General features: G+C 39.5%; 3 protein-coding genes across 3 annotated transcripts in view; 2 read left to right on the forward strand and 1 right to left on the reverse strand.

Moving 5' to 3' along the window:
- Nucleotides 1-3,111: 3,111 nt before the first annotated feature.
- On the forward strand, nucleotides 3,112-6,775 carry LOC140945352 (uncharacterized). Its single transcript, XM_073394387.1, has 3 exons — nucleotides 3,112-3,149; nucleotides 3,402-3,516; nucleotides 4,651-6,775. The coding sequence occupies exons 1-3, from the start codon at nucleotides 3,112-3,114 to the stop codon at nucleotides 6,490-6,492; spliced, it is 1,995 nt and encodes a 664-aa protein (XP_073250488.1). The 3' UTR covers nucleotides 6,493-6,775.
- Nucleotides 6,776-19,457: 12,682 nt separating this feature from the next.
- LOC140947066 (tyrosine-protein kinase receptor Tie-1-like) overlaps nucleotides 19,458-26,842 on the reverse strand; it is a 21,703-nt gene continuing 14,318 nt past the window's right edge. Inside the window, exon 3 of the mRNA XM_073396152.1 lies at nucleotides 19,458-19,823. Coding sequence (XP_073252253.1) covers nucleotides 19,655-19,823 — 169 coding nt within the window. The 3' untranslated portion in view covers nucleotides 19,458-19,654. The remainder of the gene's footprint in view (nucleotides 19,824-26,842) is intronic.
- Nucleotides 21,472-26,842, forward strand: part of LOC140946637 (uncharacterized) — a 9,227-nt gene continuing 3,856 nt past the window's right edge. Inside the window, exons 1-3 of the mRNA XM_073395750.1 lie at nucleotides 21,472-21,853; nucleotides 22,560-22,658; nucleotides 26,662-26,769. Of these exons, the coding sequence (XP_073251851.1) occupies nucleotides 21,472-21,853; nucleotides 22,560-22,658; nucleotides 26,662-26,769 (589 nt within the window). The remainder of the gene's footprint in view (nucleotides 21,854-22,559; nucleotides 22,659-26,661; nucleotides 26,770-26,842) is intronic.

Consider the following 26,842-nt stretch of genomic DNA (forward strand, 5'->3'; position numbering starts at 1 on the left):
ATTTTTAATAGTAAAGTGTGTTTTTTTTTTATCGCCCTCGGACAGGGAATAATCAGTTCTATGAGGCACATCAGGTAAAATAAAAGGCATGTAATGAGTGACATTCAAGAGCAAGCCGATGACTACATCTGTTTACAACAGCGAGAAAAGATCGAGGCTTCGAGACAGGAATGTAGCCGTGAATTCCGAGTGAAACCCGACACTCAAAAAAAAATACTTCCGGGTGAACACTCTGTTCCCTGGAGGGCAAATAAGTGTGAGGGGGGAGAAACGGACCAAACAAATGGAACCTAGGTGTGTTCATATTAGTTTTTAAGGTTGCTGAATTTTTAGGCCACTACAATGTGAATAGTTATGTCAATTCTCCAAAGAGTGTTTCCTGCCTTTCTGCGACCTTAACTTTAGTCCAAAAATAGTTCCATTTTAGGAAAATTAGTGCTTTACTTCTCCTTTTACTGTCAACGCAACAGAAATAATGACTTTCAGCGAACACATGGGAATATTAATTTCAAGAGAAGAAGTATTTGATTTAGTTAAAGCAAGATGTCGGGAGAGCATCACGTCCCGCCTGTCCTCTTCGCAATTTTTGCTGCAGCTATGCTTGTTGGTCAAGGAAGTCAAGGTACACCTACCTTAAAATATTTTTTTGTTTACTTAATACTCTAAACAACACATTTCATAAAGTGCTGATAGTATTTGGCGTTTTCCAACAATGAAATTGTATGTTTCGTTGTGAGGAAGAAAGAAAGATATCGGATGGGGCGCACAAGGAAGAAAATACTTCAAAGAATCTTACGCTCCCTGTTTTAACAGTTCAGAACTAAAGTGAGTTTTCTATCTTTTAAAAACATTTGTTTTTCTTTTGCAGCTGCCAGTTTTAAATCTGGGAAAATCAATAATATCACTGCCAGGAGCTCAGGGTTATTTGCTTTCGAGAAAATTACCTTCAAGGAACCATTCTCTGGCGGAGAGCAAGTAAAAGTGTTTCTTTCACCTGGTAACTCAACTAATGGTGCTGCTGTTTGGGTGGTCAATTTCGCGCTTGCATCTACGAGTACAGCTATGGCCCGAATGCAGCTGCGGAATTAAACTGGATTGCCTTGGAAGCTGCCCTCTCCGGAGCACAACTAGGAACCACTTACTTGGACTCTTGGACGACAGGAACAAAGTGTAAGAAGATCGATTTTCCTCAGGTTAGTTTAATTTTCAAAAGATAAGTAAGTTTACGTAAAAACTGGCCTTAATTAATTATAAAAAGAAAGGATCCTTGGTGGTCAGGCTTTGTTTTACGTTGTATTCGAGGGCAAATTCCAAGTACAAGCCCCTCCAGGGGGGGGGGGGGGGGGAGGGGGGGAGGGTGCTTATATTCGGAGGGGCGATTTAACGGAGGGTTTTTTGCGTTGCGATTTTGGGGGACTTATATATGGAGGGGCTTATTTTCACATGGTATGATTTGGCTCAGCCAATTGAATCTAAGCTGTCATTCAGTGTCATCAAGCGCTTAGAGCTGATTGCATGAGCTGGGATGGCTAGCTTGAGGTGACGTTTAACCGGGTGCCTTTTCGATACCGGGATCCCAGTTAACCGGGCTGTTGATTGGTATAAAGTAACCACAAAGTTGAGTTTCGTTGCGTTTAATGTAATAAGCTGTGCCACAAAAAGATTGTGCGCAAACAAAAATACCCCCACCCTCTCTCTCCTCTCTTTTTGACGGTTTCCGTTATGTTAAGATATATTTACTCTCCAGTTAAAATATTTGCTTAGGCTTTGTGTCCCCCGAAACTATTGCACAAGAACATTTTAAAAATGGTACTGTTCAGTACCGCTCTAAGATCATCGTTTTAGGTTAAGAAAACTTTTAGTGCATTGGCGGGACTTGTGACTTGAATGTGACGGAAGGTCTTTCCACTCTGTCACCTCAAAAGCTTTGGATTATTTAATTCAGCTCTTGCTCCCCCTTTTTGCGTTCGAGGTACGAGAACGCAACCTCTAATTTGTGTTGGATGTTCAGTGCATTATTGGGTTCCCTGTGCTATTAATAAGGGAGGTTTTCTCGAGGTTGCATTCGTCGTCGTCGACACACATTTGTCTCGTCTTGAGGCGTTTGCTTGCGTTTTGCCTCACTTTGACGCGCTAACTCGCGTCGTGATTCGTGTGTCCTCGGCGTTCATCTTTCAAACGTTTGCTGAGCACTGCTAAACAAAAAGCCATAAAAATTTGTGAATTTATTCAGGGGAAATTCACAAGATTTTTCATGCCTTATTCACCAGATTTTCATGGCCAAATCTAAGGGTATTTTTATGGGTTCATCCTGTGAAAATACCATTAAAAAGCCATGAAAATACTTTGAAAAATTCAGAATTAATGGCCCTTGAAACAGTCTAGATTATATTACTAGGGTAAATATGGGTATACAGGATATATAGGGGTATACAAGGTATACAGTATTTCTATGGTAAACATGGGTAAACAGGATATACCAGGGTGTACAAGGTATACAGTATTACTAGGGTAAACATGGGTACACAGGATATATAGGGGTATACAGGGTATACATTATGACTAGGGTAAACATGGGTAAAACAGGAAATGCCAGATTAGTATATACACACGATGGCTTGTTGCTAGGGGAAAACCTCCCAGATGCTCTTCTGAGGTCACGTGATGACGCTACCAATTAAAATGGCGTCATTTGAAGTTTTTTCGAAGCGGGAAAGTCAAAAGCTATTTTTGTTGATTTGTCATAACGCAAGGAAATGAATTCTTGCCTTGTGATTGGTTAGCTATTAATAAATAAAATTAGCTTGTGGGTGAGGGAGTAAGTAGCCATTTAGTACTGAAAATCATGGCACTTCTCAGACCTACTTTTAGGCAAATGTTGGGTTTATGCCGCTAACCAAAACACGCCAACACACTGTTTTATTGATTTTCCGATAGCAACAGAGATAATAAACGTTTTGAATTTGAAATGTTGCTTGTTTGATTCAATTCTCGAGGAGAAATGACAAAAAAACTGCGCTCATACCCCACTCTTTGATCTAAAAGATACATTAACATAAAAATATCCCGTGATGCCATAGGCTTTTCAAATTCAGATGAAAGTTTGGGATAATGGCGACCTCCAGCGCCGAAGAAATGGACCAAACTACGTAAGTTCTTCATGCATAAACCCCTGTTTTGAAACGCATTACTGCTCACTGACTCCATCTTGAATTCCTTAAATTCCAAGCTTTAGTCTCAGTTGATTTCTTGTCGAATTTGCTTTTGTTAGCGAGGAAAAATTGTGTTCAAAGTCTCGTAAATGTAGCAAGCAGGACAGACATTCAGGCAAGTGTAAGAAAGACAGACAATTTCACCCCTTCTGGGAGACTTCGCGCTTTCAAGTTCGGAACAGCTTGAAGAGGGAATTTTCTGAAACCAACGAACAGCTTATATCAGATTACGAAAGAAAGAGTGCGAGATTTACCGACTTGGCACGACGCGAAGAAAAAGCAGAAGCAAAAGAAATGGAAGCTGGTAAGGCATAATGTACGCAAATACTTTTTAAACCCATGCTTTAACGCAATGGAAAGTAGCTGTGTGCAGCATTTTAGAACAGGCGTGACTTCTCATACGTTTTTTGTCTCAGCATGAAATTAATTTTACTTGAGACCAAAATAAGAAAATATATATTTAGATTTCTACTCTGTTTATATTGAAGTTTATGTGTTTAGGTTATTTTTCAAAAGCTTCATTGCTTTCTTTGGTCAGTGCTATTCCCCACTGAAAGGCACTTTGGAAAGAAGAGTATATGTGCCCAGTCAATTTATTATTGCTCATGAGCTTGAAGTGTCTGCAGTAAAAACATTATTGTCTTGAATGTTGTGTCATTTTATCTAATCAAACTGCATTAATTTTCCTTAATTGCCATTAGAACAATTACTTAAAGATGCTAAAGAGAAGGCTAAAAAACATGAAGACGATCTGGAGCTCCTAAAGAAAGAGTATAACAGATTTAAACTTATGCTTGGTCAAACGCAGCAGGGCAGATCTAAGCGGACGCAAAATGCAACAACATTTGAGATAATATCAGATTTCAAAAGCAGCACTAGATACAGACGTCGGCAGGAAACAAAAGAAATGCTAGAGTACATCCATGGTGGAGATGAGGGGGCCCTTTATGGTGCATGGGACTTTCTCGCTTCTTTTGCTTCCAAAGAAATCATAGATAAACTGATTTCAAGTTACAAACGGGGGAAGTATTTACAGGGAGTGTTTGGAATGGCCGTAAAGGATTTCAACAATTCTGAAGAAGCTTTAAAACAAGCAGTAGCCGTGAAGTTCCAAAATTACCTGTCAAGACGCAAGTTTAATTTAGTTTGTAAGACGCAGAGCTCAGTATATGATGCAGACCAAGAAGTTTGGCTTCCGAGAAACATAAAATGCATGGATGCAGAAATAGCCTTGCCAAAAATTGTCAGTGATTTGAAAGTTGATCATTTCGTAAAAAGTCTCGATATTGGTCATGTCTGCCAAATATCAAACTATCCTGGAGTATCACGCACAGTCACAGGATTGGTTTTTATGATTCTGGACTTGCATTTGCGATTGCCTCGTTTACATAAACAATTAATTTGGTTTAATGGCAACAAGTACCACTTTATTTTTCAGTTTTCTGATGATGGGGCTCCAGAGACCAGTGAACAGGCAATGTCCATTGGCTCATTGACATGCTGGATCTTTGGATCGAGGGTAAGAAGTAGGGAATTCCATTACTTACTCCATTGTCTGAGTGTCTCAGAGAAGGAGTCAGTAATGGAAGACATCTGGAAGCAGCACACGGAAGAGATGAGGGTGTTGGAGGGGAATATTTTGACTGTTCATGGTCAGCAGTGTACACTTGAATTTCAACCTAGTGCAGATCAGTCATGGCAAAGCTGGGCTAACAATGAGCTGAACCAAGCGGCAACATATCCCTCACCTTATGCTAATGTTCATAAAGGTCAGTTGTCTAAGATGGGTGGGACTATAGGGAATGATAGTAACTGTACATGGCAAGTGCCCACACAAGAAAAGCGCCAAGAAGACTTGGGTAAAGTTCAAGCCTTCCAAAAGACCCTTCCAAAAGATCTTAACCCAACCCAAGGCCACAAAAAAACATTAGAATTCATGGCTAACAATGGCCTTCGCCAGCTTGGGGAACCTAGAATAGGGGAATTTGCCAACCGACAAAGGCCAGAGCCTGTGCACAATGAAATAAATGCCTGGCAACACATCCTTAACATGCTTTATAAGGAAGCCCTTCAGAGAAACAATGTGGATTTATTTTTAGAAGTATTAAGTTCTCCAGTTGACACAACAGAAATTGCAAATATTAGGTTGTCTCGCCCTCAGCTCACCACCCCACATCAGGAAGGAGTAGGGGAAAGAGTTAGGCAAGTGGATATTGTAAACAGGCAAGCAGAGGTATTTAATGAGAATATGCAGGCAGCTTCAGTAACACCTGATGTCTCAGGTAGAAAGCCAGGATGTGGTTTGTCATTTGTTGCTAGTAAGATAAGAGAACATCATAATGACAAAGATCATAGAGCCAATAATCTAAGCACAAGGCTCATAGGGGAGCAAGCTATTGCGCTTGCCAAGTATTCATACAGGCTTATTGATGCCTTGGAAATTACAGATGAATCCAGTGCCCAAAAAATGAAGAGGCAGGCCCTTGGGAAAGCAGCTGAACATCTGAGAAATGCTGGAACTCTTTTCAACAAAGTGGATACTAATTTAAGAGAAGTTGAGCAGATCAATGAAAACTTAACAACATATTTTAACTTGTTATCTCTATTTTATAGCTCATCAGTTAACATCACTGTTTGGACAGTGGCATATGCCATTCCCTACCATGCATCACTTTTGTCTGAAAAGTATAATATTGGTTTTGGAATTTTGTCCTTACAAGAAAAGGAATCAAAACATTCAGGAATTAAGCATGACCTGGTTTTGACAAACCGATCTAGGTCCACTGGCAAACTAGGAAAATGGTGGCAAGTCATGAGGGCAAATTATGTCAGAGCATTCTATTTACCTGAGCACCATCCCATGCCATCTATGTATACATCACACTATGAATCCAGAATGCCTTCTCATATTACCAAAGCAGACAACTGCCAATGTGGAAGACAAAAAAGCAGCCTAGAAGAAGAACTCTGTACTTTTTGTGTTGAATGTAAGACTGTTCTAGAATGTGCTGCTAAGCAACAACTGCTGCCTGCAGTCATTGAAATTCTTAAACCTGTTGCGTGCCCACTTTGTGAGGAAAGGTTTGCAGACAAACCTTCATGTGATCAACATGTCAAGTTTGTTCACTCTAAGGGGATGCAGTCTTCAAGAGAAATTAATCCTAGGGTCCTTACTGTTTCAGAGCTCAAAAGAGAACTAAGCAAGAGAGGCCTTGTCACCTCAGGGAGTAAGGATGTTCTTTGTAGGAGACTGGAGGGACATTTAGCGAGTGAACTTTAATGATAAGAAATACAGCTGTTTTATTATCATTTCCTTACTTCACTGTTAAACACTTGAGTACAGTATGGACATGGCTTATAATGGACTGCTTTGTTTGTCATGACAACTGAAAAGATCACATATTTTCTCTCAAATTGGCCCCCTAATACATACACCCAAACATCAAAGCAGGTTCCACTGTCACAAAAGAGCAGTGGCTCCATCAGTAAGTGATACATATTCTTAAAATTCATTTAATTGAAATGAGATGTATGTTGTGGTTCAATTTTAATTTTCCTTTGTTTTTGGAAAATTGTCATATATGGAAATGAAGGTGAAACAATGAAAAATAAAAATTGGACAAAGGATAAAATTGAAGCACAACACATATAACAAAGCCATGATTTAATACAATAATGTTGGGTGGTGAGCAAAATAGGGACATTTTCTAATAACTATTTATTGTATACATTTCTATTTAAATGGGCACACTGGTTTGTGCTAAACTACCTTAAAGTTATTTTTACCTCCCAAAGTCCAACCCCTAACGTCCTCGTTCGTGGGAGGTGGGCAACAACTAAGTAAGGGAACTAGCCAAGGTTTACAATGGAGTAATAGAGTGAGATAGTTAACATTATCGAGTGAATAATACTTTTTACTTTTTGCCTGGCTAGAACTCTGAACAGTTGGCAAATAGGGGCACTGGCACTACATGAAGTGTTTTAGAAACACATAAATTGAATATTATTTTATTTCCTGTTTTTTAAAATAACCTTTCCTCTTTACCTCTGATTTTGGTATCATTTGTCATTTTAATCATGTTTTGTATTTTAAAACCTGGAAAATAAGTTCACTTCAAAAATATTCAGAACATTTTATGGAATAAAGTATAAAGTCAAGATTAAAAAGGAGGAAATATTAACTGAAAAATCATGTTGGTGCTAATCATTCCACGGTACCTGCATTTGTATCTACACACCAGTGTTTTGTCACTTGTTATTGTAATAAAGTTCAAGAAAAGTGAATCAATGATTATTTGAGTATTGCATCTGAGTCATGAGTTGAGTACTACTTGGTCTTGTTCATTACTGCCTGAAGGCTGGTATCTATAGCAAGGTCATCCGCTGTATATCTTTGAACATAGAATGTCACGGTCACCCTTTCAGACTTCATGGAATAGTCCATTTTAAAAGGAGTGTTCGCTGTGAGAGCAACCACTGCCCTGCCACTGAACATGGAGACTGTTTTTTTCCCAGATTTAGAAGGCATCTTCTTGAAATGCCTGAGAGCGATAAAATTCTCTCCTGAAAATCGTGAAGGAGAAAATAACTTCATCAGAGAATTTCTCGTTGTTATCTCGATACAATGTCTCAGACCGTCTTTTGATGACTTTACTTCACCGGAGTATCCACGCGCTAATGTAAGTAGATGCCGGAACACAGGCCACGGAATAAATAAAACAACTGGTGTCACCAATCCTGTAGCTTTTGATCTGCTCAGCTTTGATAACACAGCCTTTCCCATCTCCTTTAAGCAACTATCCAACAACGGCCCAACCAATTCCAACTTGTTCCCAACCACTTCTTCTAAAAGGGAATCCATATTTGTCATTCCGTAATTCGGCTTGTTTTTTGCTCCTCTCACGGCCTTAATCCAACGCCTTTCCGTGGAAAACTTCATTTCCACTAAAGAAGAGTTCCAAAATGTCGAACCACGCTCAGTGTCCGCATTAAACATATGTAAATCAAGAACATCGATCCCTTCTTTGGCGGCCATATTGGTTGATTTTGTATAGGTAACTGGTAAACACCGCTGACTCTTACGAGCCCGCATATGTGGGAGCAAAATGCATAGCAACTGACCATCGTGTACACACTCAGTGATCTTGGTGATTTAAGCAATCTGATTGTTTCGCTATCTCGGACTATTCAACAATATTCACCTCCTAGCGAGTGGATAATGTGTGAGTTCGGTGTTTTTCCCACTTTTTTAGAGAACGATCTTTTAAAAGTTGACAAAATCCTAGGGCTGACTTTTTTCAAGGCAAGAAAAGACTCGGAAGGATTCTATACGACGATTTTCAATTTGCAGTAGCTGAGTTTTGTGCTCAATGGATTGTTTACAACTCCCGACGGTGTATTCGTGTAGAAGAAGCCGTTTCCTGAACTCAGCGTTTTCTAACAAGAAAATTTTGGCTCAAAAATAGAAGTTTATTTATGACAAACAAATTTAAAAGGAAATGTTTGCAGAAATTCTACGTTTCAAGTAAACAGGAAAAAGAATGATACAGGAGAACGACGTCTTTCCTCGAGCAACGGAGCCGCCATTTTTGTCAGCACTTCATATAAACGTGGCGACAACAAAGCTCTACTTTTCTTCTCAGGTAAGGAAACAGTTCAAACTTTTAGCGGTTCCATTTAAGCCATTACGCTGTTGTTTGCGAAATGATAAACTTGTGGATTGCCATGTTTGAAAATTCTTTTTTAAGATTACGCTTGATCTGTCAATCAAATCGTACTTTTTAGTGGTTTCCTCTCTGATTTTGTTGAGATCACTTCGTGTGTATATACTAAAGCAATTATTCTTTTCAATCTTTCGCGGCTCGGTAAATATTTAGCCACTATTCACCTCGATTTCAAAGAATAATTGTTAAGTATACAAGGTATACAGCATTACTGTGGTAAACATGGGTAAACATGATATATAGGGGTATACAGGGTATACAGTATTACTGGGGTAAACATAAGATATGTAGTGGTTTACAAGGTATAAGAGATAATATATCAGAGAGTCTATATAGAGACGGCCATGAATTACTTGGAGTCTATATGGAGACTGTCATGAATTACTTGCTCATGTCAAAGCACTTTTAAATTGGATGCCGGGAGACCATGCGCGCAAGTCACGTAATTTGATCCGTCGAACTGCAAATTAAACCAAACTCTTCCCGACAAAATTCTCAGTATTTAGTTTTTTTTAAAGCGTGTCTGAGTAGGTTAGGCCGAGTTTCCAACAACACTACCTGCCATGTTTTTCCCTCGATCATTCAAGCGCATTGAAGCGGTCGGCTCAAAAGAGGAAATGAGTCACGAAAGCGTGACGTTGAGTGACGTACATACATTTCATGCACCCTTGAACAAACGCTCACGGTTAGCCATGAATAGATTGTGCTAGTAAATCCAGCAAAGGTTGCCTAACAATACACCCAAAAGTTGCTCTAAGGTTGCTAAAAAATTAAAAGTTGCCAACCAAATTTAGAAAAGTTGCTTACTCTTGAACACGAACATTTTCGTTGCCCCGGGCGAGCATGGTTTCTCCTTCTTCCCAGTGAAAATTTTCCCTGGAAGTGTAAGTGTGTTGCTCACAAGTGCGTTATTCACGATTAAAAATTAATTAAAAATTAAAAATTAAAAAAAATAATAAAATAAAATAAAATAAATAATAATAAAAAACTGCAGTAAATACCAAGATGGAGGTATTGTTGGAGCGAATAACCGCTGGATGTAAGCGCCCGTTAGATAGATAGCTGCTGTCCAGTTCGTGGGCGCACCTGTTGTTTTATAAACTATTTGTAAGAACGTACGACATCCTTAGTTTTAACTAGTTATAATAAAAACCTTTTAATAAAGACCTTCTGGATGGTTTGGTCAGTTTTTAACTATTTGCTGACTCAAAAGTTGCCAAGTAAGGCAAAAGTTGCTCTAGGTTGCTCGCAGTACAAAAAGTTGCTGAAAACGGTAAAAGTTGCCGAGCACAATCTATTTGTGCCTACCCACGGTGAAGTATGAACGCAGAACTGTACTGAACAGAAGGAGTTTTGATCTTCATGATCACACTTAACGGTTATTTCCACTCACTCAAAACTTCATTAGAATTACATTTTATGACCTTGGCCGCCTTTATAGGTTATACATAAACTACATGCTGTGACCATCCTCCCTCCTCGGCTGACTGCACCTGCAATCTTGGACGGAATAAGATGGAACAGCAAACCCCCAACCCCCCTCCCCCTCGCCAGATCAAGGATGAAACAGCGCAAAAGCCAAAACGCGCCAATTTCCCATCCTTGTCCAAGACTGTGGGCCTCCGAGCCATGCATGAACTAAACATTGTTTTGTGAGCCGCTGTCATGTTGTGTTGCCCCCACCAACCACATGGGGCTATTGCATCTAATACCCGTACCCACTCCCCTCCCCGGCTGAGGATTTCTTTAGGAGTAGAGTAGAAAACAAATATGGAATTCTTTGGGGTTGGAGCTTTAGTTTTTACAATATTCTTCACGGGTAGACCCATATTCTTCAGGAGTAGGACCCATATTCCTCTCGGGTAGACCCATACTCCGACACTTTTGTAGTATCACCGCCAAACCTCGGAGCCAATATTTATAATATATAGATTTAGCCAGGGCTAAAAGCGAAGCTCCCGTTAATAAATTCATAATTTAAATCAAACAATAAACAAGTAAACTTAGTGGTTTTAGAGAAAAATGATTTTACAGTCCAAGAGTGAAACAAAGTTTACGTCGAGTTAATAGTCTTATATGTACACCAAAAAATAGCAATCATGTTCGATCACAGTAGATTAGGCCTGAAAAACAAATTCTTCCCAAACGAAATAACCCAGTCGCCCACCACCTTAATTTTATTGATAGCCCTCTAACCACTCCGTTGGAGAGACTACGGATAATTGGACAACCCCGAAATATAATTTTATGAAACACACGATGGTCCTCGGTGGCAGCCAGTTTATAAGTTACATTCCTTTGTCTAAAAGGGTGGCCAAAATAAAAAATCAGGCCGGATCCCCTGTGTTCGACCAGGTTACTTTGCAAGTAAATCTTGGCGACAAATCTGGTGGCGTGTAAACCAGCCTTTTAAATATTTTTTCATCTCGTCTGAGGTAAACTGTACTATGAGGCGCTGTTTTTTTAATCATACAGACCTTGGTCAGAATTTGTTCTTTTTTGCCCTATTTAAACCTATAATTCTGCAGTTTTTCACAATTTTGCAAGACAAATTGCACTCATTTAATATCCAGGACGTTCGAAGCACGCGCTTCCTTTGCACAACAAATTATAGCATTGACCACATTATAAAACGTTTTGATGAAGAGAATTCCATAATGCCGGAACTTTTCATTTATAAAAATCTGGTCCTATGTGATATGCAGGGTAATAATTATGGGCTTTTAGCGAAAGCGATAAAAAAATTCCCAAAATCGCCTTTTCGGCCAGCCGGGCGGGTTCTGACTTTTGACAAGCATCAACTAATTTGCAGTTCGAGCTGTCAAGTGTTTGAATGAACATAAATGGAGTTACCATTTACGCTTCAACATGATAGAGAATTTTTTATGCTTAGGTTTTAGTTCCCTTTATTTATAAAGCTGTTTAAGGTTTTGTTGTGTAATTTTTAAAAGCGAGTGATATTTACGCGCGGCATTTTGAGTACTCCTGCATGCGAGATGTTTATGTACGTCTGAAAACAACCGTCGCAGCGATAAGAATTGAGAGAGGGACTACTAACAATCAATAAAATAAACACTATTCGGTGAAACATGTACAGAGACAATAATTTTCATTCACTAAGACAACTATTGAGAGTAAAGTGTCTCTGAAAATCATGAGTCAGGTGAGCATAAGCTTAAGCCTATTTATGTTTTAGGCCAGCTTCCCGGTATTTGCTATTTCTCAAGATGAACTCAAGGGAAGAAAATCGCTCAGAGTTTCCTTTTTACAGCCAAAATCATAACAAAATATTCTTCTGAACGTTTTCTTTGTATTTGCGGTCAAAAAATGTCTAAAGACTTTTGATACTATTGTAGGTCGGATCATTGTCTCGTGCATAAACTACGTTCGACTTTCGGATGTATGCGCCGCACATGGCTGCACTTTTATTTCTCTCTAGTTAACTTGAACATTTTCGCTTGCAAACCGAACCAATGGCTCTCAGTCGCTTAGTACATCACGTCACTGTACGAGAGGAGGGAGGACTTGAGTAATGCTCTATTTGACCAAATTGTAAGGGACCAAAGCCACAAGCTCCATGATCTGCTGCCGCCACGCAACGGGTCCACTTATCGCACCCGTAGCCAGAGATACTTTAAACTACCGATTTGTAAGACAAATAGGTTTAAAAACATTTTTATTATGGCCAACGGTTTTAAGAGCCAATGTCTGTAATTTTCGAGAATCGGTTGACAGTCGTGAATTTTTGAATTTCTTCATATTTTGCTCAAATAATCTCTATAGTACACTAATTTCAAAAATCACCTTAAAACTTGTAACAGCTTTTTATTTTTTCAGGAATCAGGTAAAGTTTGAAAAAATCTAAATCGGCGCTCTTTCGAGTATGAAATTAGCGAAAATTGAGCATTTTCTTCGCGCTCGTACATAAAAACGGAATAATATCTCTGGATGTAATCAAGTCACAAAACAGACACACATTTTTACTTAATGATTCAGCAATTAACTTTAAATAAACCGTTTAAATGAGACTGTACCGGCCGCAAGAAGAAACACGGTTTCAGCACTTTTCAAAAATGGCAAATTTGACCTAACTTCACCATCGTAAAAACCCACTTGGTACATGCAATTTCAGTATGAAACATAAACTGTATTAAAGCATATCCTTTGCTGTTGTTTGTGTTAAAATATTTGTGGCGGCATTCCAAATGCGCACCGTCGAGAGACCAAAACCTGAAGGGTATTTTGACACCAAGAAAGCGCGTGCAACAAGCAAGTTTCGACGCTTGGAATATTAATCCTTTGCAAACATAAGTTACATTTAAACCCTAGTCAGAGTTGTAACGGTTTCAGATTATATTTGGGCGTTTTTGTTCGGTTTAACATGATTCCTTTCAACTGATTTTTGCGATAAACCATAATGAAGAGACACGAATACGCATTTCAAATCAAAGTTCGTAGAGAGGAATATTGTCAAAATACTCGCTTGCTATCGTTTTAATCGTATTGAAACCTTAAAATCAGAAAAGTTATTTACTTACCTGAACTTAAATGCTAGACGGGGTCACAGTACCGCTAACTAAATTCTGCATTAAGGCAGACTCAAAGTTAAGTTTGTGTATGTTTTCAATCTGTCAACACGAGGAAAGACAACATTCCGGAAGTGCGTGACGCGTAACGCGCCGGAAAAGAAATTGCTGGTATACGTGTTTTACGGTGCAAGTCTTTGTTGTATGTTCGTATAGCATCTCGCACATATTCAAACTTGGTTTGTGGCGCCTGTGGCCCCAGTAATGCTGAATTTATTGCGATCATAGAAAAGATGTCGTGAGTCACTTGGTATGCTCCTGACTTGTTAGTCACGTGAGTATGTTAATGATAAAAGTAAGGTTTTCTGCATTTACGTTAGGTGACCTTTGTTTGATCCACGAAATTGGCGCATGAACAAAAGAGTTTTTCCTCACCACCGCTAAATGTTTGGTTACGGGTGGCGGTGCAACAAATCACGTGGTACAGTTCTAGACCAGGCTACTGGCTGCTCATAGAGGGGTCCATAAAGGCACATTGATTGATGACTCTGTATGGCCTGAAGGAAATGATTTACGCAGACGTTTTCTGAGCGACGAAGGTGCAGCTTTTACACTCCTTTTTCGTTTCGAAAATAGACGAGCACGCAAGCGAAGCGAGCACGCGAGAGAGATCTCCTTGCGCTAATAGTCAATAAATCCCATGCAGTTTTTTATTTTCATACGCGAAAATCGACGATCAAAGAGAAAAGAGATCGACGATCTCTAAAGAAAAAGTAGGGGGTCTGTGAACAGGCTACGAAAGTGCTTGCTATTATTTTAGTGAACTTTACAAGAGGTCTCAGGTGACTATGCTAACGTTATGAAAAGTCTACTTAGCTTGTTTAAGTTTAGCTAGGGCAAGAGGAGGAGATGGGAGGGTTGGTACACGTACAAAAATTCAAGTCTTTATCACTCCACTTAGAGCTAGCAGACTTTGTTTGATCCACAAAATGGGCGCATGAAAATAGAAGTTTTTACTCACCACCGCTAAATGTTTGGTTTCGGGTGGCGGAGCACAAATCACGTTGTACCGTTCCAGAAGGGTATACTGTCTGCTCATTTTAAAGGGGTCCGTAAGGGCACATTAATTAATGACTCTGCGCGGCCTGAAGAAAATGATATACGCAGACGTTTTCTGAGCGACGAAGGTGCAGTCTTTACACTTCTTTTTCTTTTCGAAAATGTCCACGGACTTCTTCCCTCGCCCTTCGCTGCTAGGCAGTCGTTTTTGCCTGAGGGATACCACCACGAAGGAGTTTTAGCACACAGGTCTCTGCTGGTGCAGACCTAGCGAAAAGGGCATTCTCCATCTGAAATTTTAAATCGATATGAAAGGCTATTTTCTGATTTGGTTAAACGATGATAAGTAAAATGGCTGAGACATTTTAAAGCATTTTTTCATTTAGGCGACGGATTTTGACGTTATGAGAAAGAACTTGTCAGTGAATTGGTTTATTTTCTAGCCTGCGAACAAGTGCCGGGGGGTGGTGGCGGAGAGAGCCAGGGGTCCGTTTCTCGAAGCTCCCGGTAATTACCGGGCCCGTTAAGCTGTTTTGTTTTCCATTTTAGAAGGGAGTTTTAAAAGTTTTGAAAATTATACAGTAGAGTTATTAGCTAACGAAACAAAATGGACTTCATTAGAGGTCAGAACACACCCTACTTTTCTTGAGACTTTGATTTAAAAACATGATTCCGGGCCCGTTAAGTTACCGGGACTTTCGAGAAACGGGCCCCAGGTGACTATTCCTTTTTTTAGGCGGGAGCTAGCATGTACGTGCATTCTGGTCTAACGCCATAATGTGTAGACTGGCCTTTAAGAGGCGGGAGATCAGATCGTCAACAGCAGGTTGAGGTCTAGCCAGAAGATACCCTTGCTGCAGAGGAGCAAAGCAATACTACTTTCAGTAATTTAAACATGTTAAATACTTGTATTTCGCTCATTAAATGTGTCCATTGTCGATTTGTGGTTTTTCAGGAATGTTCTTTTGCGGAGCATTGGACAATTTTCCTTAAACCATTTTTTTACTCGTTTCCATTTCCCTGCTCTACCTTCATGCTGCATATGGCGTACGTGTGTACCTAAATCCCTCAATTCATACTGAGGTGATCGATAGAGAAGTCTATACGCCAAGCGGGGTTAAGATTAGTTAACAAAAACCAAAGGCTCAGAAGGCTAAGTGCAATGAAAAGAAAACTAGTGTGAAACGTTTTGCAGACTTGGCTTACTCTATTTGTTTTCTTTATCTGTTTGAGTTTCGGCTTGTGCATCCTAAAATCAAGTTTAGTTCGACCTGTTTTGGGGAATATAAAATATAAAAATAATTTTAAAAAAAACAGTGTTAATTGTCATTTTATTTTTTCTTGTACACTCGTGCGATGATTTATCCTTGTCTGTACAGTTGCGTGACAAGACTCAAATCACACACGGGCTTTTATCACGCAACACAGGGTTTAGACCGTGGCTAAACGACGGAAGATTTCAGTAAACTTCGGCCACTTGCAGTTGAAACGACTGGTAAGTAAATTCTTATAGATCTCGTATGTCATTTAGAGCTAGCAAGCCGTTTCTAGCGGCTTTATTTTAGGTGCAGAAACTCGGGGTCAATATTTACCCTCAACACGAGTCTTTTTCAGCTACTTGCGTGCAATCAAATGCAGGGTTAATCTACTTAGTTCTTTTTTATTACCATCAAATTGAAAAGTGTTTTTCAAAAGATTTTAAGAGCTTCCCGTAATGTGCCCCTTGTAAAAGAAGTTAAGTTTGCAAAAACGTTTGTGTGCTTACACTTGCGGCTAGTTTGTTGCAGCGTCCCAACGTGCGAAACTACCCTGCACGTTTCGGTGTCTCAGCGACGCACTTTTGTAATGCCGCCAAAAATTTTTTAACACAAGAAACGGCAAAGAATGTACTTTAAAATAGTGTTTGTTTCATGTTGAAATTCTATGTACCAATTGGGTTTTTTTGATGGTGAAGTTAGGTCAAATTTGACATTTTCGTAAAGAGCCGAAATCGTGTTTCTTCTTGCGGCCGACACAGTCACATTTAAACAGCTTATCTGAAGATAATTGCTGAATTATAAAGGACAAGTCTGTGTTTGCTTTGTGACTTGATTTCATTGAGAGATATCATCCCGTTTTTATGTACGAGCGCCAAGAAAATGCTTAATTTTCGCTAATTTCATACTCGAAAGAGCGCCGATTTAGCGTTTTTCAAACTTTGCCCGATTCAGGAAAAAATAAAAAGCCGTTACAAGTTTTAATGTGATTTTTGAAATAAGTGTACTATAGAGATTATTTGGGCAAAATATGAAGAAATTCAAAAATTCACGACTGTCAACCGATTCTCGAAAATTACAGATATTGGCTCTTAAGTATTAGTAGTTATCTTAATATCTTAATTACTTGTATTTTGGCGTTTATACTTCTTTTGTATTTTATTGTAGGTTATATTTTACGGTTTTTATAGTAGTTATCATATATTGATAGATAATTTTTAGTTCCACTGTAAAGTAAGTTACATTTCATCCGGCCCAGGGGCTACAATGATTTTACTTCTTAATAAAGCTATCTAGAAACCGGAAAAAAAAAAAAAACATCAAAGACAATAATTGCTCAGGCGTACCATTCGACAGCTGAGTCGAGATACTGCTCCTGAGGGCCATCAAGTGAGGACAGAATCGCTTGATACTTTTCAACCTTCTTACGCCTCACACAAGGGCAAGTGAGTAAGCTCATTTTTGAAAACGATGCCATCCGAAATCGGATTTCCAATGAATTTGACAAGCGATGCATATCTCAACCAAAAGCGCAATAAACAAACCAGCCATGAATTACAGAAGAATCTTGATAGCAGCTGTATTTCATTTTGTACATCCAGTAGAACAAGACAGTTAAAAACATCCCAAGATGACACAAAACTCTGTGAGCTACAGCTATCAGTAAACAAGTTTCCAGATGCTGCAAAAATTTTCCGCATGAACTCACCTGTCAAATTTTGACCAATCGGAGCATAGAAATTGGACTTGGAGCGTGACCAACGCGTGACTATGGTGAGAAAAGTCAAGCATGTAAAAGCCGGTTGAATTTTTGCGTCCGAGGTCAGTTTGAAATCAAAATTTTTAAAGTGCGGCTCATGAACACGACTTATTTCATATGCATTAAAAAAATTGAACTTGAGCCTGCGATCATTTGAAAAGTAGCAACTTGTCAGCGGATAACTTCATAAAAAAGCTGTAACTCAGTGGGTCGGTACCTGAGCCCGCGATACGATCAAGCGATACTGGTAAGCGGATACATTGTTTTGACAGCTGTCAAAAGCTGATCAAAACATGGATGTACAATGTCAGGTTGCAGGCTCCCAAACTAGCCAGAAAGTGTGAACTTAAACGTTGGTATACCTGTGGTGCGGACGGACGGACGGAAGGTCGGGTGGTCGGTGTACGGTCACGTAATTGCCAGATAGATTTTCTAAGCTATGGGGCTCAGCTCAAAATACAGAATTGAACCTGTGATCAAATGAAATATCAACGGAGAACTTAAAAAAAAAACACGTGACCTCAACGGGTAGAAAAATGACCCCGCGATACAGTCAGGTGATGATGGTCAGCGGATGCTCTAGTTTGACAGCTGTCAATTAACCTTCATTAGAATGGCGAATACTCGAATTAACGGACTGTCGACTTCGAGTGTGAGTAAGACATTTCAGTCAGGCTTGTAGTGGGGGCGAAATGCCAGATGGAGTTTTCTGAGAGTGGTCTGCACATGTCCCATTTTGACAGCTGTCAATTGACCTTAATTTGGCTCGCGCATATAACTTAAAACTACTGGCCCCCGACTGACAGCCCTGCCCGGCGCAGTTTCGTTTTTATGTTGAATCGGTAGGTGTGACATACTATATCAGCTTATATGTAGGGCAAAACGACTAGTCTTTCATCTGGGCCCGCGAGATGGTCATGTGATAATTGTCAGCGGATGTCTGATTTTGACAGCTGTCAATCTAGTCATACTCATAAGGATGGGTAACATAACTGACAGGCTAGTGTCAAGTTGTGCAAGATGTATTGTGACATTTGACATTGGCTTACATGAAGTGTGTGTACGGGTGGGCGGGCGTACTCTACGTCATAACCAAATTTTCTCGGATGGATAGTTTACCAAAGTTTGTTACCCATGGTGCTCCGCTGAGTGCACTTCACGCGCGAGAGCTCCGCTAAAATACCATTCATCAACTGTTAGCTTACTTTATTTTTTTTGCACCCCTTAACATCACATAGCACAAAATGACAAATTCTTAGAATCATTTAAACTATCTGGCACTTGGAAACTGCTAAAAATTAATATTTTTCCTGTGGCTTTTGCTTTTTAGAGCTGATCTAAGAAAAATTTTGGAAAGGAAATCTGATTTTGGATTTGTCTGTTATGCGAAAATCCAATCTATCAATCAATCTATCCCTCTATGCCTAATTCGCACCCTCCATGCACTTTGGAAAGGAACCAACAGCTACGCGGGCTAATAATCCGGATTGACTTCAAACGAAAGAAACCCTCCCTGGTAAAGGGAGGACTTCTCCCCTCCCCATGCCCCGCCTCCTTCTTTTGCCCTACCGCCTACTCCGAGGCAAACCACAAGTGTTTCCGTCACTATTCTCTCCAGTTTTCCTCAGTTGTCCACGGTAATATGAACATAAATAAGCAGCTTCGGCCGGACCACAAGATAGGCCTGCGTTGCAAGCACGTAACACCGTAGCACCTCCAGTACCTAGAGCATCCGATCTAGAACTCGGAGGGTCGTGCGTTCGACTCTCATGTGGATATCGGCAATTTTTCCGAGGCAGCTTTCTATGTTAAATTTCTCTTCCTTCTATAGTATCACATTTTGAACGCCTAACGCAACTAGAACTCATACGCATACATGATGTATAATCATCGCCATAAGATCAGAGCTGTAAACGTTGAAATTTTCACATAATACTTTGCATTAATTTTTTTTTTGTTACGCAAACTCTTAGCTCATAAATTGCTTAATTTCGCCATTTACTGTACGGTTAAGTTTAATCAGGGGGCCATTTTAAAAAGGGAATCTCCGTTGACGAGTTAGTAAAATGTTGAGGTTAATTAGAAACCGCCGGCCCTAAGTAGCGTTCTTCATTAGCAGTTACTCCAGATGTGGAGGCACGTTATAATATGGATGGGCTTCATTATGCTTGTTCACATCCAAATATGGTGCATCCTTCTGCATGATGATCTCCAGTTTTTCTATCAGCTGGTAGAAACTGGGTCGAGCTTTTGGTTCTTCCTTCCAGCAGTCTGTCATTAACTGATATCTGTCGTAGACAATTAAAAACAAACTGATTTGTAATTCTTTCACTGACTCGTCCCCAGTCGTCTTCGCCTAATGCGCGCGTCGAAAGCAGGGGGTGATGGGAAGGGAAAAGGGAGGAAGACTCTTTCACTCGCTTTCCTCCTTCCCATCACACCCCTCACGCCACTAAGGAGAAAGAGAGAGAGAGAGAGACGACTGGGGACGAGTAAGACTCTTTCAAATAAGCTCCTCGTGGTCATGTTTTTATTTAGGAAATACAACATTTGCCTAGTCCCTGAACAGTGTCTTTCCAGTCCTATCTTAGTCATGCAAAGCATTTCGGTGATGTATCCGAGAAAAACTCTTTCGGACCGCTTGACCCGAAACGCATGGGCCTGGCGCAATAATAAGCTGATTTAGCAACGGAACGGGAACGTCATTTGACGACGGGTAAGCGCGCGGAAAGGACTAAACTCGACTTCCGGTACCCAATTTGCCGCTCTGCCATTGGTCAATCCAGTTGTTTGATTTGCGCGCGCAGTCGTCAACAGACGTTCCTGTTCTGTTGCTAAATCAGCCTAATAAGGCCTAGCTGGACGTACTGCAAATAACAACCCATGCCATTCAGCGGTAATTGAAGGAAAATTGAGAGGCAAGGACTGTAGCTGGATGAGAAATGGTCAGAGATCGTAACTATACAAACTTTTATCACAGAACCAACCACATTTTAGTTGTTTAGTACAGTTGAGTACAGGCAGCTGAAGAAAACTAAACTGGTGTTGTATCCAAACACTTTAAAGTCTGTCAAAGAACTAATCCTGAGATCCTAATTTTTCAACTCACTTCTTGGTTTTTGGGTCATTATCCTTAAAAATCGATATACGGTACATTTAAGCGTTATTGGACAACCTTATTCGGCACGACAGCAGCAGTTAGAGAAAAATATGGTCAGGCGCACGCTCAAAAGGAGGCTTGAAGCGTGAAAGGCTAATAGGCCCATCACCACTAACTGTGAAGAAAAACAGGAGTCTGCGTTGTTCCACAAGAATGAGACTGAGGGGAGTTGTTTTTCTTCTGAAAAGAAAGCGGGCAATTCCTTTCCCGCGGGATTCCCCTCACTTTGTTCGCTTGCGGAGCCAGCCATATACATCGTCAGTGACCATCAGTGGCCGAACTCCACAGCCTCGTTCACATGGTCCGAGTTTCCTTTTCATGCCCCGGAGCGAGTAGACTCTTGGAAACAACTGTTCTTATTCAAAGGGCAAAGAAGTACTAAGCCCTTTTTAAAGTAAATTGTTTTCCTGTCTACATTGTGTATAATTCTGCCATGATAGCGGAGCTCCACGCGCGCGCGAAGCGCGCGCGTGGACGGAGCTCCATAGCTAAGGAAATGTGGTAATCTACCCATCCGAGAAAATTTGGTAATCACGTGACCGTACGCCCGACCGTCCGTCCGCACCACAGGCACACCAATGCAAGGGGGGGTAAGACACCACAGGTAACTTGAGGTGTTTTTGGCGGGAAATAGTATGGCCACCCGCGTCTTGGGAAGAGAAAACTTTTGAGAGAACTGACCCATTACAGGAGAGTAAACAGAAGTAAAAAATTGTACCGAACAGTTTGTTACCGTATACAGTGTATTTAAAAACATTAAGCTTAAATTATTTGTCATGTCAGCAAATTTGGGTTATAGAGAAAGAGAAAGACAGAGAAAACGAGAAAGCAGGCGCCAGGCTAGCAAAGCTCAACGAGAAAAAGAGCGAGAAAGAGCTAGACAACGGAGGCGAAACTTCACTGACGAGCAACGTGAAACAGAGCAAGAAAGAAATAGAGAAAGAAGGCGAAACTGTACTGACCAGCAACGGGAAAAAGAGCAGGAAAGAGACAGAGAAAGGAGGAGGAATTTTACCGTGGAGCAACGGGAAAAAGAGCGGGAGAGAGCTAGAGAAAATAGACGCTGGATTAGCGACGAGCAGCGAAGAAGTCAGCGGGAAACAGCTACAAGAGAAAACAGGCGCGGCACAAACGTAGAAGAGCGGGAAGGAGGAGAAGGTGAGTGACCATGTTCAAAAAAAAATTATTTTGAGCGGGAATATGTTCAAGTTCCCACGATAATGGATACAAGATTAGGGTAATTTTGCAGCGATGGTTTTCTTTTGTCCTTTCTTGGTTAAATTACATCACGCGCGGTTCAGCTGTTGTTTTTATTTGGCATACAGTAAAACAAACTTCACAACGCTGATGAAGTTCGAGCGATTCGGAAGAAATGTTCATTTTTGTCTCAAATTATGCTCTGAAGTTTAGAATTTTCTATGCCAAGGCTTGTGCATAAATACAACACACGTCGCCTGTCAGTCCTGCCTGTCACTCACAGCGGTGAAACTTTGAAGTATCGAGTTTCAGTATCTCGGAGAAGAAGGCTTCAGCTTGTCCCGCTAATCTTAAATATTTGCGGGGAGAAAGACATTATGACAACTGGTTAGTATGCCTGTTGCATTTTTCGAACAAAGAGTAATCTTACCGTGTAGTTAGCATAATTATGTTCGTGTCCGTGAAAGAGAAAGAAAAAGAATTACACGACAGTCGACTATTGTTCTCTTAGATGTTTTGCGATCGCCCCGCATCGCATTTGCTCTGGTGCTCAAATTAAGCTTTTTATGACAATATCATTCGGAACGGTAAAATGAAAATTTATACGCAGTACATTTTGCTGTATACTTTTTCGTCGGATGTTTAGCTTACTTGCTCTTCATTTTAGCCACAGGAGAAGAAGAAAGTGAAGAAGAAAGTGAAGCCATCCAAGTTGAGTGTGGCATGCATTGCTCTCTTCAAGGCGAACAACACCAAAGTGATTCAGGTACATACAAGCTTACATAGGTTTAGTAGGACGTTTACAGCCTCCGACTTACATTTTTCACTCAGTTTACTGTAGATGTATGTTTGATACGTTTCGCCAAAAAACGTTTGTTTACTACACCAGTCGAGACTCACTTTGACTGAATTTACACGTGACACTAAAAAATATCTTAAATCAGATCGAAAGAAGAAAGTGCATAACTATGTAAAGATTAAATATATAAACTGAACTCAATTTAATTTTTCGTTTTTATTAATAAATTAAGACGGAATCCATCAGGAAATTGAGTAATTTCAATTTTTAGTGGACAAAAACCTTGTATGAGAATTATTATTGTTGACACTACAGTTGCCCCCGCTGTGTATATTGTCGGTCAGCAGTATTCTTGCTCGTTGTGTAGCTCTTTTCATAATGAAGATTCCCATACATATTCCATACAATGCGTGAGATAAATAAATGCATCAGTTTCAGTTCGATTTACACAGCTGTGATCAAAACATTCTCATTTTCGAGAATAGTTTATATTCTAGACCATAGGAAAAGATTAAATTAGAAGTTGAATTTTTCGCTATTTCTCTTTCACTTTTTACATTCAGTTCATGTTAGAAATTAAAAGGACATTTGATCAATTCACGCTGGTGCATTCTAGTCTTATGTTAAACTTTATAGCGGAAGGACATCTGTGAGCAGGGAATAAGTCCGCACAGAATTTGATTGTTGGCAGATTTCTGTAATCGTCCATTGTTCTGCTAGTGATATAAAGCTAGCCGTTGTTCACTCATCTTGCTTGTTTGAGGCTAAGTCTTATTTCAGTCAAAAAGAGAGAAAGAGCATCTGGCAAGGTTTTCAATCAAAGATTTGTGAACTCGTGTCTGGCAGACTCTCCAAGTGTTTATATATACACAGTTATATGCACCTTATAACTTCATCCACGCTTAGCAAGTGTCTTTTGGTCCATAACTTTCAAAACAACTGCTCCACATAATGTCACTGATAGCACGTAACACAAAAGAGTAGCAAAGTATGACTGGACAATAACTTTCACAAAATCTACCTAAGCGGTCCCTTTACGTCATCCTTCAGTGCTCGAAATTAACTTTTGGGTCTGGTCTTCCGCAGGACCAGTAGGATTAAAATTTACTGGTCCATCACTAAAACTACTGATCACTCTGATAATTTTCAAATCTTTTTTCGGATGTATGCCATTTGTGACTGTAAGTTAATAAATGAAACGTCAATCAAATAAATGCAACCATAGTATTTATTTTCCCATACATAGCTGCCAAAACTAGTGTCTTACAGTATTATTTCACAGTTGGGCTGCAGTATAGATGTGTACATAAATTGTAACAGTACTATCATCATCGTTGCTATCTTAGGTTGTTGTTTTCCTCCAAAAAAGAGTACAGTGATCCTTGCACTTGTTTCCATTGCGACATACTTTGGTTCCTGTTTTAATTCACCTTCAAAACGAAAAGCTACTATCTTGCATCCCACGGTGCATTTTGTTTCAAGTAGAATCGCATAATTGAGTCAAATCTCGCATTCTGATTGGTTAACGAAGCGAGGTATTTAGTATAAAATTGCGAGTTGAAAACGAGGCTAAGCGATATTGTTTTGCATCTACGTAACAACTATCATCAAATTCTAACACAACAACTGCAAAAAAGGTTTTCTACAATGTCATTTTAAAATGTTTTTAAAACCATTGTCACCTTTTGAAGAGTTAAAAACAAACAAAAGCGTTTTTTAAAGTGCACCGGAGGTTCTTCCTTGTTTTGAACTGAACTACAAATTCTCAAGAGGCATAAAAAGCCTCTTTTGCTCGCGACAACGAGAAAACAAGAAAATCCTGTGAACACGGCCCAGAAAATGGCAAGTCAAGGTTCAACCAAACAAAATGGAGAAGTGACAACGGAGGAAGTGCAGGGGTCGATTGTGACATTATTATACAGAAGAAGAAATAAATACCTTCAAAGACGACATGGCTGCTGAAAACACGAAAAAGAGCACGCCGCTTGCAATCATCCAAAATCGTGGTACTTAGAAAAGTACAAAACAGAGCTGAACTTGAACAGCATTTCTAAAACATTTCAAGGTAGTTACCTTATATCAATCGCGATATTAAACTTTCAGTACTTTCGCTTGAACACTTCATTTCTTTCAGTTTTGCCGCCGAAGAGGTAAAAGGTGTAAATTATTTTCCTTCTCGAGCAAATGACCAATTTGAAAAAAGATGTTATAGATAAACGGCTTATAAATTCAGTGAAATACCTCTATTTATCCTTATGATTAGTGTGAAGCTTGTTAACATGTAAAAAAGTTTGAAAACAATTGTAAAAACAAGCACAAGGTACAAAAAAAATTGTTGAAGGTTCAAATGTGTATGACTGACCTTGCTTCCTATTCGCTAATGCAATGACAGTTCTGACAGTTGACTTTGAAATGGCTTTCTGGAGTGTGCGCTCAGGATAAAAACAAGCAATGTTATTGCTGTTTTCTTTTTTTTTTTCTGATTTTTATTCAATTATGCGATTCAAGGAAAATCCATTACCTGACTCGTCAATTCCACGTCAAATTGCACTTGAAAACCGATATCACACTCTTTTCGCGTGCAATTTAACGTGGAATTCCCTCGTCGGGTAATTAATTTTCCTATAGAACCCAGACTTTTATTTGGCAAGAGAATCCCTCGCCTGTTCTTTTTTGAAAGGTTTGTCTATCTTAGGTTGATTGCGTTCCTCCAAAGAAAGAGTACAGTGAGCCTTGCACCTGTTTCCGTTGTGACATACCATGGTTCATGTTTTAATTTACCTTTGATACGAAAAGCTGCAATCTTGCATCCCACAGTGCATTTTGTTTCAAGTACATTTAGAACCCAGACTTTTATTTGGCAAGAGAATGCCTTGCCTGTTTGTTTTTGAAACGTTTATCTTTGGTAATTCTTCATTAAATAAATAATTGTTTCAAGGCTTTTAACACTTTTTGGTATGATACAAAAAAAATTACACGATTTCTCAGAGAATGATAACTTTACTCATCCAGACAACTAGTGGGGAAGAAAACTACTTGTTTTCGGAATGACTTTTTTTACTTGTTTTGAATGAGTGGACGACCGTTAAGTTTGAGCACTGTCCTTAACCTGAGATCAGGCCCAGTTTTAGCAGTTCTCATACATTCTGTCTTACATGCTCCAGCTAAAATGCCCACTGGAGTGTTATGTAATATATAGATTTAGCCAGGGCCAAGCTCTCGTGTAATGCTAAGCCGTGAACGCAACGCCAGAGAACGGTGAAAAACAACGGTAGGTCTAATTAGCAAAAAAAACAACTTTTTTTGTACATTTTTTGGCCGCCGTTTTGCACAACTACAACGCGAAACTTCCAGAAACTTTTTTATGGAGAAAATGTCGCACGTTTTCTTGTTGACTTTTTATTTTGAATGAATATAACAATGAATGTTACAACTCCGGTATAGAAACCTTTTTGAGCAGGAAGCAGAGAACCTTAGCAATTATTTTAATTTTCATGTTGTTTTTAAAAAATAATTAAAACTATGACAGTTTGTACTTGCTTGGAAAAAGGAATGTTGCATTATTCCTTAATATTTTGAAATGTGGATTTCATTTTTACCTGGGTAAAAACTTCAGCAATGAGAGTATTTTACTCATATTAATAATATTAATACATGTATTTAAAGTAATCATTCAACTGAGGTTATTAAGATAATTACTATTGATGATTATATTTACTTCCATATTCATTGAATGCACTTGAAAGCACATTGCTTCACGCAATCAAGAATTGACTTGATTCTTGATACCTTGTTCTCAAAATGCAGGAAACCAGAATCGAGACTTGCAACATACTGTCAGAGTAGTATTAATTTTTTATCTCCTTGTGAGTGTCTCGTTACTGGCTATTTTATGTTTGCAACCTTCCACCTGCAACCTCACTACTATACAAGCTGTTTGGTTTGAAATTGTGGTGTTTTTTATATGCAGAATGTCATTACCAGGGTGAAAGGCAAGGTCTTGTTTGTGTTAACGTTGCTGGTGTAAATGACATTGGAAATGCAAGCCCTGTTTCAATTGGAACAGTGAGGAATTCAGGTAAAAATTTATAAAAATAAGGCACTGTTTCTTTTCTTATTGGGCAGGGCAGCTGTTAGGATTCATTGTGATT

The sequence above is a fragment of the Porites lutea genome, chromosome 8 (assembly GCF_958299795.1).
Source record: "Porites lutea chromosome 8, jaPorLute2.1, whole genome shotgun sequence".
NCBI classification, from domain to species: Eukaryota; Metazoa; Cnidaria; class Anthozoa; order Scleractinia; family Poritidae; genus Porites; species Porites lutea.